Genomic DNA, 15,604 nt, shown 5'->3' on the forward strand with positions numbered 1-15,604 from the left:
CCCATCACAAATAGCAAAGTATGTTAAGTAATTGGATGACAGAATTGGCAACAGAGTTAGAGACAGGAAAAGCAAAACAAACCTTATTAGTACTACTACTACCCAAAAGATACATCTATCTTAAGGTGATAACTGATAAAAATTTTCTTGCAAAGTATCACCCCACTTACACAGAGCCTGGGACACATACACTCTTAATTAATGCGCTGGTTCCCTGTGCAACAAATTACAAAACAGATACTGCCTCAAAAAAGAACTTGTGTTGGGGCACAGCCTCTCAATACAATAAACATCAATTTAACTCTTGTTCCCCATAACACCCTTAGTATTTTTTTAGGTAAATTATGAGGATCTCCTTTCACTTTTCCAATTCTTCCCTCACAAGCGTGAAACAGAGTGGTTATTTTGAGACAGCTGTTGGATTTTTGTACACTTCACAAATACCAGCTAAGGATAGGTGGGACAGTCTGATTAATTCTCCTTTCTGTCTTCCTTGGGTAGGATACTGCTTAGAGAAAATAATTCTTAACTGTAGTCTCTGACAAGAAATGGTAAATAAAGATGCTGACACACATGCCTTACATTCTGATGTTCAGTCTGGTTTGCATCTTTTTTTACCAATGTTAGGACAATGGCATATTATTTTTGGGCATGGAACAAGCTTTTAACCCATGATTGAAAAAAAAAATGCATTGACATGTACAGGTAGAGAAAAAAAAAATGTATCTTTTCTATTAGATATGGTCCTCAAGAGATAAGGAAAAAGATTTGTATAGGTGATGAAGTGCGATAATATGAAAGGCTGCAAGACAGTTGCTTAAGAAACAAGAACAACAAAGGGATAAACTACTGCAGGCATCACCAGAGCTGGAATGACATTGTACTGTGTACTATGTTTCCATAGCAACTAGCCATAGGAAGATGAATGTCTCATATTCACTGTGCTCTGCAGTACATGTCTATAAATCAAACTTGCATAGAAGAGCATAAGATTTCTTCCATGGGGTGGCTCTGAAAAACAGGTTATTTTCTCATTACTAGATAATTACATGAAAGAAAAATGAGACAATTAGGTCATTTTTTTGTATGGAAAGTACCAATACATACAAAAGTACTAATATACCTCTACTGTGAGATACTATCAATCTAAAGGCACAGTAGCATAAAAAGCCAACCATGAATGCCTTCTTTTCTTCCTTAAGATCTGAGTTATGCTTGCTAGCTTTAAAAACTGTATAGGAATTTTCTGTCCACTTTTGGTTTGTGAGACATTTTTCATCATTTATAGGTTCATCCACATTTACACGTGGTTGGTTTTCAGCTTACTTCTGTTTTTATTCCCATTATCATGCTCTGAGGTTTTAACATACAAATAAACTGTTTTTCTGAGCAAATGTTACAGCTAGGACAAATATTTTTTCAGTATATATAATTAATAATACTATATAATTCAAATATGACATTCACACTCATTAAAAAAAAGGAAAACAGTGCTTAAAGTAGTTTTTTAAGAATTTGAATCCTACCTTAAAATGACAACATGTTCACTTATAGATGGCCATTTATCACAAATAATTGTTGCAATGGACTTGATGCACTTCATATACTTGTAGCTACATGGAGATCAGCAGCAATAGTATAAAGCAATTCTTCTTCTTCTAATGGGTGTCTTACCCATTACAGAGAACCCACCATGGAAGAACATACCATCTACCTTGGCAGCCACTTCTGCAACTCCTGTGTCCAGAATGCTGAATTTCTATGGTACAATGGCATTCTAATCAGGTGCACAACAGGTGTACAATAAACCCTTGATCATTTTGTTGAATATTACTGTGATATTAGATCAGAAACAAATGTTACTCTACTGTTCAGGCAAGATTACAGTCAGTTAATACAATCAAATATAAACTGAAAACCTGCCCATATTCTCCAAAGCAGAACTCAGCAACAGCTCAGTGCAGTATATTATTGACATTTGTAAGAAAACAATCCCTGAGGAGAAAGAACATCTACATGAAATATTATTTTATCAGAATGAGATGAGATTAGATATGGTCCTCAAGAGATTTCAGTAAATTCAGTACAGCCACTTGAAGTAACAGGCCACTCTGTAAACTCTGCAGTGAGTTTGCAAGGACTGAGGCTTTTCAGGCTTTGTCTGAACTTGTTTGACCTGCCGTGGAAATTCTACTTGCTTTATCTGTTACAACAGTGAAAGACCAAGACTAAAAACTCACTTATGGTTAGTTAAAGACATGCAGACACAGGAACTGGACAAAAATATTTTTATAGGTGACAGAGCAAAGAACAAATATCTGAAATATGCAGTTTGTACCATATATTGGAAATTAGAATGCAACGTGGGCTTGCAGACCTCAGAAGAAAGAAGAAGGTATAAACTGGGTGGGCAGACATATTTAAATAACCCAAAGTAGATGTTAGAAAACATGAATACTACACTCCTTCTGGTGAAGAAGTCAGGATAATGGCAATTCACTCTACCATGCCTGCCTTGAACCTCACCTTGAGGACTGAAAGAAACAGTGGAAGGTTGAGAGTAACCACAGAGAAAGGGATAGGTAGTAGGAGGTGCATAACAATTGCTTTGAGACCTTTTACTGCGTAGTATTTTTTCATCTTGTTTCTTTTTTTTTCAATTATTAAATCTGTACTTAAAATAATTATTTAATTAGACTGCTAAGATTTTAGTATATAGTAAAGATAAATACTGGCTTTAAGTCTCCTTTGTAGCCAAATAAAGATTTTGAGCATAAAAGCTCTTAACAGGTAGGTTAGAAGAATAATCCAGAATAATCCATTATTCTTTCTTGCTACATTATATTGAACATTTAAAGATTTTTTTATATTAATAATGCATATATATGAACGATAAAGAAAAAGATTCAATTTTCAAGCTGCAAGTTTGTTGAAATTAGTTCAACATGCATATATGCCCTCATTATGAGCATTTTGCATACCTACAAATCAACTCTACTTTCTCTGAAAGCTAAATGACTCTAGTGGGGCCCTTCACTCTTCATGCAAATCAATTACTGGTATTATTCCTTCCTTGTGTTCTGCATAGCTTGAATACACTTGTTTTCAATTTTACATCTCAGAATATGTTGAGTATTACATTCCATAGCATAAAAATCCCTGCTCTGTATGGTAAGTATCATGAATGTGCCTTTAACTCTTTTCCTCCCTCCCTTCCATTCCTGCCTTTGTGACACTAAGCAAAGACTTCACTTATTCTGCAACCTTTTACTTAAAGCATAAGAAAATAACGCATGCAACAATGCATTCCAAATTAAAGGAACCACTTTGAAGACAGCATTTCCACCAAAGAGAAGATTTTATAAATAAACATAAAAAACCCTTTTATTTAACACTATCACAGAGCTCTGAATATACAAATTAAACTTATCCCCCTTGTCTCAATATTTACCTATGCTTTACTTTAGACTTGGAATGTTTTTTTATGTTGAATTTCTCTGTCTCCATCACTGACTGTACTATGGGGAACATCACAGCGCTCACAGTATACAAACTGCATTTATTCCAGATGAAATTAAACTGAAGGATATGCTCCTGGCATGCACCCAAAGGACTCCACCTTCTAGGGATCATTCAGTCTGTTGACCAGACTAGAATTGGGCCAAGTAACCCCCTCAATACAGATATTGAGTCCCCACCAAAAACTTCCTGCTCTCCAGATGTGATCCCTTTGTGCTGTATTAATTGGTAATACACAGATAATTTTAGAACACACATTTGGTCAGTCATCACATTTAAAAACTCTTAAGATCTTCTAAGTATTGTACATTATTTCACATAACATAAAAGAAACATTTTAAAATTATGTTCAGTCCCTAAATTTAATTTTGATCTCTGTGGTCAAAAGAGGGAAGAACAAGAAATGTATCTACAAATATAAAAATATATATGCTTCATTTGTTACAACAATCTATTGTAATATAGATTCTGTGTCACAAATACATGAAACTTCTCACAAATATCTACGAACAAAATATTTCTTACGGCTTTCTTTTCATACAGTCCTAATCCAATTGTACGGATCAATTTAGGGCAAAAGTCTTAGCTCTGTTTCCCTAAATAAAGCTCAACATGAACACTTCTGAGCCAGTCTCATCTGCAAGAAATCTCACCACTACTACCTTGCAATATGCACTCCTGTTTAACTAAGTTTTTTCGAGTCAGCTCTTGAACACGGACTTCCTGATTAGAGGAGGAAAATGTAAAAGTAAATAGTTTCAACTTCTTAAGAAACAGTACAGGCAACAAATTACCTTATGAACCTGTTATTTATTATTTATTATTTAAAAAATACTATTTATAAAATTTATATTAATTATTACATTATTTACACATTAATTTGTGTGTAATCTTTATTAATAAAGGCACTGAAATAATAAAGGGGTGCTGAAGCTTTTATCTTCAGCTGCATGATAGAATCTAATAATTTCAATTAACTGAAACAACAAAAAGACTGCTATCCAGGAATATGGATCAATTTGTTAATCTTACCTGGTGGCTCTGAATATGATTTTTTCAGATAACTTAGGAAAAACGGAATTGAAAGCTCTCTTGAAGTTTTCAAAAGGCAAAAATCCTCTATCTTTTAGATCAAGAATAGGCAAGAAAAAAAAAATGTAAATTAGGGTGGTTTTTAAAACTGCTTAATACCATGTTTACATGTAAGCTAATCAATACCCAGTTCTGAAATGATGGTACACTCTAAGTTACTGCATTAGTAAAATGTTTTGGAAAGGCAACTATATAAAGATGAACAATCTAAAACAGATTTTATATTGACTATCCCCTTTTACCAGTATGAACTCTGTTCAAAAGTAATGTGCCTACATCTACAACTCTTATTTATCTTTTCATTTTAAATGTAGACATTTTGAAAAACTGAACAAACTAGTTGAAAATTTCAAATTTGAAAAGCTTTGAAAATACAGACTATAAGATATTCAAAATTACTTTTCAAATCTACCATTTTCATTGACAACTTAGATATTTTGAACATTGTGTTTCAAATTTTTTTTTTCACAAATGTTACAATCCACTTATTCAAATTATTAGTTCAGTTTAATCCTGCTGAATGCATTATATCAGAGCAATATTGGCTGATCAATCACTTACGTTATGAATTTACTTCCACACTCATCTGGAAAATAAAGCATCTCAAACAAGGCTACTGTAGATCGTGTGCAGCAGATAGCAAGGCAAACAAAAGCACAGTGCTTGAAACAGTTAAGTCCTTTGAAATAACCCACTAAAAATAACACTTGAAAAGCCACTTTTAGTTCATGGCAAAAAGCTGAATGCATGCTTATCAGATCATCCCAACATCTGATCTGCCATATGTTTCACTTTCCCTCTTTTCAAGGACCATAGTCCTGTCTGAGATCAGGAAAAAAAGGCAGAGGATCCGAAAATCCATCAGCTCAGAGGTTTCTAATAAAGTTTTCCTTTTTTCAGTTTGGTGATGGGACATCCTCTGCTGTTGAACAGGAATGAGAAAGAATCTACACATCTACTTCCCAACCAGAATGAGAAAAAAACCCCTTGCTCCTTTGGTTTACCTTCCTTGGTCTGTTATGAGAAGTAAAAAAAAAATCTATAGCCGCAACCAAGGGAATTGGTAAAACCTATGTCATAAATGAGTGGGGAAATATGAGTCATAGAGACATAATAAGGCGGTAACAGCAAATAGGAGAGGTGAATGGCCAGAGATTTCCTTTAACAGCTGGAGCTCCTGCTACCACAGACAGAGCTATAGTCTAGAACGCCGCAGACCACTGAGCCCGACTTTATTCATAGTCACATCAACACCATCTTTATTAAACTAGTACTGCTTGATTTAACTTTGCTGCATCCAGGACATCTCATCTTTTTACTTCCTTCAGGTGTTCTATTTTGATTAATTGCTTCAGAATTAAATTAATGTTTCAAATATTAAGAAGAAAAAATCCTTATGTTGCATATCAAGAGCTGTAAATATTTACTTATTTCATTACTGTACAACTGTACGATCTTCCTTGTGCTCATAAAATTTAACAAACTTTTCAAATAATGGACCTAGAAAAAAGTAAAATTAAATAAATCTCCCTACAAAAAAAAAAAAAAAAAAAAGAGCCTGTTCAATTTTCCTCCTTAGAAATATGTACAACTAAGGTCTACTGATTATGAATAGTTTTAATTATATAAATAAAAATAAAACTGCAATAATAACCTTCAAAGTTAGAGAATAATCATGAAAACATTTCAATATAGTTATATTTTTCTCACATATTTTCTATGCTTGAGTATAATACTTCTACTTACCTCTACCTTTTTCTTGTCACCTGCCATCTCATGTTTCTTTACACTGGAGAGAAACCTGGACTTTTCTAAGCCATTTGCATGCCATGGATAAAGATCCATGCTGCATAAACAATCTATCTGGCATCATTCCCAGAAGCCAAGTCTGAAATAATGTATAACTCCAGCTACAGATTCCTGTGAAACTCATAATAAAATTGAATTGGTTATTCCTTCTGTATGCTGTATACAAGTGTTGTACATTTATCTTTACCTTTCTAATGAACAGAGAATTAAAGAAATTAAAATATAAATCTAGTTTGTAAGCTCTGAATTGACCATGTATTCTAAAATCAAAGCAAAACATAAAAATTAACACAAAAATCTGACTCCCAAAAGTTGAGCCCTCTCCATAAAACATGCAAAAATCCTGATGCAAAAATTCAGCAGATGCATCTTTTTTTGGAAAAGGGATCCCACTTCAGCTCAATATGTAAACACACATTAATACTCTTCTCTCATATATTCTGATATATTACTTATATTCATTTTAAACAAATTCATTTTCTTGAGAAGATTACTGTATCCTACAGGAATTTTTCCTTTATCTAGTAACATAACAAAAGCTCTGCACTTCTTTTTCTTTTCATTCATTCATTCATATTCTCTTCTTTCTGCAGTGGTTCAAAAGCAGAACTCCTTCAGCTCCACCTGCTGTCTCAATTTAAATCTGTGTATTAGTGTACAGATTTCCAGTGCCTTTTTGCTTACTTCCTCTTGGAAAATCATATATTAAGAACTATTATCATCTCAGTTTCCAGGATTACACTGTCTTGCTGCTTTCAACTGCTAGGTTCTGTACATGCACCATTTCTATAATAACAGAGGTTGCCCAAACATACTGAACTTGCCTGCATGAGCAGCTTTCCATTCAATTGGATAACTATGGAAGTGAAATTATAAAAAAGCAGTATAAGCTTTCTAGCCATTTATTCCATTCCCTTTCATAGTAACATAAGAGCCCAGAAAATTACAGTATACAATTTTCCTTTTATAGAATGACTCCTATAATAGAGTCCCTCCTATTCATTGATTTGGAGAGCTGCCGACTCACGTGCTACTAGAACAGGCTGCAGAGCTATGTCAACACACAAAAAGGACATCTTAAAAATTATAAAAGCCATTAGGTATTAACAAATCCATGATCTTTTTATCTTAGTTCACTATTTCTGATTCAGACATTCATGTGCTTTTTCTCTTGGAAAAAAATCACAAACCAAACAATCTTGATTTTGTATTTGTTGCCTAAATTATAGATTTACAGGAAAGGGTGTGGCTTAATGAGCATGTGTTCTAGCATTGTAAACAGAATCAGCTTCCATGATGCCTTTCAAACATATTGATACAAATACCTGTGGAGCTATGTGGCAAAAGGGGAGACAGAATTTAGCAAAAAAGCAACCTCAGTTTTTTGCAACTTCATTTTTTATATGAATAATTTATCCAATAACACTTGCCACATGAACCCACAAACAGACGTTTGAGGGTAAATTGGTAATGTCAAGGACAACAAAACCCAAGCAAGACTATATAAATGAGAAGCTTATTTATTGAGTTATGGTGTAGGACTCCAGTGTTTTCCCAAGTTAATAGTGTATCATTATCAAAAAACTTATAGAAATTTTCATCAATTACCAGCTTGAACACTGAAAATTACTAAATACTTTTCTCTGTCATTAATCAATATAATGTTGCTATTAAGAAATGCCACTTTGAGTGGCAAGAATAAGTTCAAGCTAAATGTAACACAGAAGCACTTAAAATATTCCAAAACTGTATGAAATCTCTTTAATAGCCATGGTCAGCTCATTTACAGAATCAAAGATCAGAATCATGGTATCATTTTGGTTGGAAAAGAGCCTTAAGATCTTTTAGACCAACTGTTAACTCAGCACAGCCTTGTTCACCAAAAAACCGTGTCCCTCAGTACTGCATCTACAAGTGTGTTAAATACCTCCAGAACCTCCACCACTTCCCCAAGCAGCCTGTCCAGACCTTTTGGTGAAGGAATTTTTCCTAATATCCAGTCTAAACCTCCTCTGGTGCAACTTGAGGCCATTTCCTCTGGGACTCTTCTGATTGTTGGGAGAAGAGACTGACCCCCACCTGGCTACAATCTCCTTTCAGGTAGTTGTAGAGAATGATAAGGTCCCACCTCAGCTTTCTCTTCTCCAGGCTAAACAACCCCATTTTCCTCAGATATTCCTCCTATGACTGACTCTCCTGACCCCTCACCAGCTTTGTGATTAGGACATATTATACAACAGTGGCAACTATGGCATTTAAGTAAGAAAATATTTTATTCTAATTAAAATAAAACCACCTTTTTATCCAAAAAAGAAGTATATATGTAGTCCTAATAGAGTTCTAATCAATATCAAAATCTCAAACTCAGTATGTTTAAACAAAGATGCTTAACTTTATAGAAATTTGAGTTCTTTCTACACAAAGGAACCGTAATATTCAAATCTAACTTCTGGAGCATTAGCACTCACATCTGTTATTTCCTCTAAACAATGAAAGACATTTCTGGTTTAATATTCAGATTGGAAATCAAATTTACTGAAGACCAGCTGGATCAAAATTAATTTGGTAAATCTGTCTAAAATAAAAACTTCAATAAAAATATAGAAAAAAACTAAGAGGAAATGAAAAAAATATTTGCATCATTTATGCTTCTACAGCTTTTCTGGAACCCATCTTATTTTATGTACTATATATTTCCTTTAGTGTCTTTCAGCAGGTTCTTACCTTACAACTTTTCCTGACAGGAACACTGGAGCGACACATGTTGATTAGCAAATTTCCAAGATTCACTAATACTCATTAATACTAGTGTGCTACCAGGATTCATTTATAGTACAAAAGCAATAAGCTAAATTATATGATGAAAACAGTAAAAAAAAAAAAAAAAAAAGATTTTTCAGAATTGATTTAGGTGGTGACCAAGAGATCCCTGCAAAACATCTTTAAACAATGTAAGGAAGAGAAAGGAAGAAGAAATAGCCAAGTAAAGCAGAGAGGTCCACTTTGAGCTATATTTTTATTATTTTTTGACACAACTGAGTGCTCATGAGTCTAAACTCTCACATTTGTGTCATCAGAGTACAAGACTGCACATAGCTGCAGCACTGAGACAGCCACCTGAGGGGATGTGAGCAGATTCCAGAGCAACCTAAACTTACTCCATTCTGGAGAAAGGAGAAGCCAAACATGATGAGACCACTTAAGCTAAGGCTGCATGCTCCACCATGCCTGCAACACTTCCCCTGTGACCATGTCAGATATATAAACAGACCAGGGAGTCCTGTCTAGAAAGCTTTGATAAGATGTGCCAGGAGAGCAGCTGGAAGCAGCCTTGAGCTCAGACTGCCCTCCTCTACCCTGGATGTCAGGGTGTTCTGCTGCTGGCATCTTGTTCAGCCAGCAGCTGTTGACCTGCTGGTGTCCTACTGTGGAGGTACAGTGTTGGGCCAAGGAAAACACTGGACACTGGGGGCCCGGCCTCCCAGGAATTGCAGAGAGTGCTTTTAGTTAGGTCTAAATGTAACAGTACCAGGAATGAAACTTCAGCTTGGGAAATGACGTGTGTTAATGACTACAATTCCTGCAGTCCTCTTTTTATTTGGAAGATTAAATGCTAGCAGCTAGTTAGCTGAATGGTTGCTGATATAAGAGCATTTTAGATGACTTCAAATAATTTTGGGGAAAAGAGGATCACTGATCCAAACTGTCAGAGAATGAAAAAATAAAGTCACATAGACATGATTCCTACAACATTGCTAGCTCCCAGAAATGACAGTATTTATATGCAGATATACACACAGTATCAGTTCAACAATGAGTTTAATCTCTGGGTTACATTTTTTCTCAGTTATTTGCCTCAGAAGGTTTATTTTAAACATTAAAATTACATAAAGTTCAAGATTTCTATTAATAACCACACTAAAATAATATTTTTCTCACAATATAGAATTGTTTTAACAAATTAATTAGAAAAATCAAGCAGAGTAGGAACATGATTCAAATTCTTAGAGCTCAGCTTTTCCAAGGAAGAGTTCATTCATGACATCTAGTGGGTAAAGTTAGTATTACTTTTAACTTATAGAACACATGCAAATGTGACCAAAAAAAATGCAACAATTTACTAAAAATTCAGCTGCTTGACTGCAGTTGATGATGCTAAGCAATTGCCATTTCTACTGAAAGTACTATGTTAGTATGTAGTGCAGCTGAAAAACAGTTTCACCTTAAGAAGTAATGCATGCACACTATTCCCCATGTCTTGCAAAAGCAATTGAAAGAACTCTCCTTGCCAGGGCTGTTCTTAATAATTTCCAAAAAATTAGAAGGGCTATTCCTATAGCCTAGGATTTTGTGAATTTTGACAACAAAGCAACACGCATAATAACATGCGCATGAACTGGATCCTAACAATCAGCTTTTAGGATTACAGCATCTGCATTTGGTTCCTCTCTGGTGCACAGAGAAAGTTCTGTTTCTCAGAATCAGATTAAAAACCACACACACGTTGAAAGGAACACATTCAGGACCAAGTCATCAGAAAAGCAAAAAGCGTGGCTGTGCTACAAACCCTACCTAATGCAGGCTAGCAGAAGCCACAAAACAAAACAAAACAAAACAAAAAAAAAGAAAAGAAGTATCTGCCTCCCCAGGGACCTTTTAGGGATCTTCACAACGAGCAGCGAGCAGTAATTGGGTAAAGGGCAACAGTTGCTGGAATTGGGCCCACTTAAGGAGCTAGCAAAACCACTAGATGACAGAATCAGCCCTAGAACAAAGGTTTCTTAATTAATTTTTGTGCAGCTGCACAGACCAAATGGTCACAGTAGTGCCTAAAGCCACAGCAGGTGTGACTTGGCACCTTTTCAGGAATAACTAAACCTGCATCTCCTGTTTCCCAGGAGTCCTCTACTTGTGTTCTCTTTCCAAGGAGATGCCATCCGTGACTCATGCACAGAGCCTGCTCTTGTTTAAATGCCTTAAGCATGTTTTGAGTACTCCTGCTGGAAGAAACATCCAGGGAATTTGACAGAACACTTAATTTTTGTATGGTAAAAATAGCTAGGAGAAGATAGATAAGGAAGAAGCTGAGCATTTTGAGATTCATAATTCAGCAGTTAGGACTCATGTTAGAAGCCTTAAGCATTTTTAGATCTGGCCACAGTTCATCGAGAAAATGTTTACCCACAGCTGAAATGCATCAGAAATTGCTACTTTCATAGTTTACTAAAATATACATTTAGTGGGTTTTACTCTAAATTATCATAGACACAATTTTGTTTACGACCTTGTCAAGACAGTCTTTCTAAAATAAGTGCTTAATTTAAAAGTAATAATAATAAGTGGCAAGTGGTCATTAGGGAAGAAGATTGTTCAAGCTGGAGAAGAAAGATGATTAAGCCTTTCTATACTTTACATATATAATACACTTTATACTAGATTGGTCTCATTTATTGACATGGCATTAGAAAGACAGACTCACAGACACATTGTGTGTATTCTGAAATCTTTTGTGTTCTTCATTCTCTTTTTTAATTCACTTGTACTTACTCGAATAAAAATATGACTTCTAAAACCACATCAAGCCATACAAGATACCCTGTATTTTCTTGTAAGTATGGAAACACATTATTTCTCTCAATCTTTCTTTTCTTAAGATTTCTGTACAGCTGTAGATTTCTATTTGAGAAGTCAAGGCTAAAAATGTCCAATGATTACTTGAAACTAAAACCAGATATATTTTTGAGAATACACGCTCATTATTGGGACATGTAGCAGTTTCACATTTACTGAAACCACTGAATAAAGAATTGAATGTACCACTAATAAAAACCAATAACAAACTCAGTAAGTAATTTACTTTATAAGTCTTGTACACATTTGAAATACAATACAACCTTCTACTCATCACAGTTTTCAACAGAAAAGCCAGGGGTTTGATTATTTTCTTTTGGAATAAATATGGGCAAATTAGAAAATTACTTTTAGAATTTGTAGGTATTTCTGTTTACCACACCTACAGCAATCCACTCCAATTAGTGTAGACCAGTGTTCTCAACAGTGAGACATCTATAAGCTGGATCTTCAGAATATAAAAAAAAATTATACCTTTGAGGGTTTCTACAAAAAAGACATTACTAGACCAACTGTAGAGTCTTCTCTGCTTAAATAGCCTTTGCTATCTTCATTGCACACTTCAAAATCCTGCAGAAAGAAAGTGATTTGCATTAAAACCAATAAACCTAACCTAGGATTTTTATTTTGCTTAGCTGTTATAGGAAAAACAAAAGAAACACTTGTTGAATCACCTCTATTCATCTACTCTGTTCCAGTAAAATTGAAAATGGGCAAGTCTATTCAGTTTGGGATTTTTAGGTTAAAATAAAATTTTTCATACTGCTTCATTTTATGTGCTTATAACAAAAAAGCTTTTTGCAAACTTAGAATTCATAGTACAGACTTCTGGGAAACAAATCACATGAAATTGATTTCTACCAGACCCTACATTTTTTCTTGAAAAATGCCAGATAGTTTTAATTCTTATTAAGCCACTATACAGACAGGAACTATGAGGAGAGAGTGCAATGAAAGCGCAGTCAGAAGCCATCGAATTTTCTGAGGTACTTGTAGAAAACAAAAAAACCATTTCCAGAGCCTGTACTTAGAGAAGAGACTCCCACAGAACACCGCCAGCAAGTGTTGATAATACAGCATCGTATCTTACAGTAGCAAAGGGTTTATCCACAGAGCGTTCCAGGGAAAACTGTTATACACAACTCTGCGGACAAGCACTGAAAAAATGACACAAATCAGCTGAATTTTCAGGAAAGCTTTTCTAAGAGTAGCCTGCCGTTTTCATCGCGTGTTGGCACTTCCAGAATTTGTTAACTGCAGCTACAAGCTTACAATAAATTAGAGTAACGAGAACCGAGAGCTCAGTTCACCGCAGCAGCTTTGATGCGGGCCGCGCTCCTCTGATTAATTTCACACCTGCTTTCCTCCTCTCCTTCCCGAAGTCCTCACGCAGTTATCTCATTAGCGGGGCACTTCACACACACCAATTAACACCGCGCCGAACAAACCATTATGCAAATTCCGCACCTGCCCATAACTAATATTAAGGTTCAATGAAGGCTCGTTAGAATAACTCAGCTCACTGAGACACAGCCGCTCCGCCGGAGCCGCCCCCGGAGCCGCCCCCGGAGCCGCCGGGCCACCTCACGGCGGCCGCGCGCCACCGCCTCGGGGGCGGGGCCGCGCCGGAGAGGGCGGGCCCGGGCCTGGTCCTACTCTCGCTCCGCATCGCGGGCGCTGCCGAGCGGGTGGCGGGGCGGTGAGCGAACGAGTGAGTGAATGTGAGCGAGTGAATGTGAGCGCTGGCGGCGGGCCCGGTGGGCTGCAGGCCCCAAGCGGCTGCCGGGGCTCTTTGGTGCTGTGGCCCCCGCGGCGCCTCCCCCGGCCGCCGGCGCTGCTTTCTCTTGGGGCGATGGCGGGAGCCGCGGTCGCAGCCGCACGGCCCTCCGCGCGGTGGGGGCGGCGGTGGCCGGGTTCTGCCGCCGGGGTTTATTGGGGAGGCACGGCGGAGGGCTCGCTGGGGGCACGGGGGGGACGGAAGAAGGCTGCGGTCCCGGGGTGTTCCCGCGGGGGCTGCCGGAAAGCGCCGCCCCGGCTGGGCCCCGTGCTCCTGAGTCCGCTCAGTAGAGCGCGCTGGATCGCTCAGCTACGGGGCAATATCTGTATCGTGCAAATCCCATCTCTTATTTTTAGAATGCTTTCCCAGAGGCATTGGAGCCCCTATCTTAGCCTGTTTTCCATGTGCAGGTTTTCACATGTGCTGCTTCCCATTTGATGGTTGCCCCCACTGTACGTGTTTCTTTGTTTCCCGGGCCCACAAACAAGCCTTGTACCGTCTGAAATTTCCCGGAGCTTCTGCCCAATACCAAAGCACAGTACTTCGGTAATGAACAAATGGGACCTAGGAAGGGAGACAGACTTGATCATAACAAAAGCGTACCATTTTTGTTTGGTGTTTTTCCATTCCTAGGAACATGCTTCAGGAGGGCGCACACGGTAAATGGACAGTATCTAGCAGTGATGAAAGTGCCGAGGAAAATTCGGACAGTGAAAAACCATGTACATCTTCAGTATCGGATGCTGCATGTGGTAGAACTAGTGGACCACAATATCCATGCTCTGAAGCTAGGAAAGCTGCTCACAAGAGAAAAGCTTCCCCCGTGAAGTTCACTGATAAAAGTCTTTCTACAGAAGCACCTCCAGCAGTAAAACAGAGACCAAGCCAAGAAGGCTCAGGTTGGTGTCTTTCTAGTAGTGATGAAGAGCCTGAAGATCAGCAAAAGCATGTCCACAAAGAAACGGTGAAAGAAGAAAAACACGATGTGTCCAAAGAGCATCCTTTGAATCTTTGCAAAGATGACAAACTCTCAGAGAATCTGAAAGAAGAGGAGTATAATCTAACAGCCAGTGAAGCCCAAGATACCTGGGATTTGGTGACTGGAGGCAATCCTTTCAGGTTTTTTCTCACTAAAGTCAGTGGAATTGAACACAACTATAATTCTGGAGCCCTGCACATAAAAGGTGAACAAGTGTCTTCTACTACAAGAGGGCTTTTGGGAGAAAGCAAGGGAATGCTTATTTTTAGTTTATGGGTATTTTTAAATGCAGGTATTTCTTAGTGTTGCTGAGGTTTCATATTCTAAATGTGCAGGTTTGTAGAAATTGGTTCTGTTATCTGGACCTTTCTCTTTTAGAAGTATAGTGTATAAAACATTATCTGCTGATACTTTGTTGTAACTTGAATTAGGCTGCAGAAACCTAATGTGTATTTAGCCAAGGCAAGCAAGTCATGCTGCCTCTTATTGCTGCTTTCCCTGTGAGCTAGTCTGGGAAAAACCACCTGTGGCACTTAAAGGGATGCTTTTCTTGGGTGCAGAACTCTCTGAGTATTTGTTTGCACTTGCCTTTGTGCTGCTGAGTCGTTTGGACCTAGTAATTCACTATTACTAGATGAAGTACTTCTGAAGCTCTGTGTCTACCTCTATTTAAATTCAGCTGGGAGAGAGCTGTCCATCAGTCAAGATGGAGTGGAGTCTTTGGTGTACAGTACTGATGCCTCAGGAATGCTCTGTTGTCGTTTGATGTAAGGGGGAAGATCTTTCTGCAGCTGTAA

General features: G+C 37.3%; 2 protein-coding genes across 4 annotated transcripts in view; one reads left to right on the top strand and one right to left on the bottom strand.

The window, feature by feature from the left end:
• EFCAB11 (EF-hand calcium binding domain 11) overlaps positions 1-13,720 on the bottom strand; it is a 67,568-nt gene extending 53,848 nt beyond the window's left edge. Inside the window, 4 exon segments of the mRNA XM_059848226.1 lie at positions 4,552-4,642; positions 5,616-5,625; positions 12,526-12,621; positions 13,583-13,720. Of these exon segments, the coding sequence (XP_059704209.1) occupies positions 4,552-4,642; positions 5,616-5,625; positions 12,526-12,621; positions 13,583-13,720 (335 nt within the window).
• Positions 13,653-15,604, top strand: part of TDP1 (tyrosyl-DNA phosphodiesterase 1) — a 43,777-nt gene continuing 41,825 nt past the window's right edge. The window contains exons 1-3 of one of the 3 annotated variants that reach the window (XR_009487003.1): positions 13,745-13,762; positions 14,239-14,374; positions 14,462-15,012. Coding sequence is in view for 2 of the 3 variants with exons in the window: in XM_059850131.1 (XP_059706114.1) it covers positions 14,247-14,374; positions 14,462-15,012 (679 nt within the window). In the remaining variant the exon portion in view is untranslated. Of the gene's footprint in view, positions 13,763-14,238; positions 14,375-14,461; positions 15,013-15,604 lie in introns of those variants that run through there. The other 2 variants (XM_059850132.1, XM_059850131.1) reach the window with 2 other exon arrangements.

Source organism: Haemorhous mexicanus, chromosome 6, assembly GCF_027477595.1.
Source record: "Haemorhous mexicanus isolate bHaeMex1 chromosome 6, bHaeMex1.pri, whole genome shotgun sequence".
Taxonomy (NCBI): Eukaryota; Metazoa; Chordata; class Aves; order Passeriformes; family Fringillidae; genus Haemorhous; species Haemorhous mexicanus.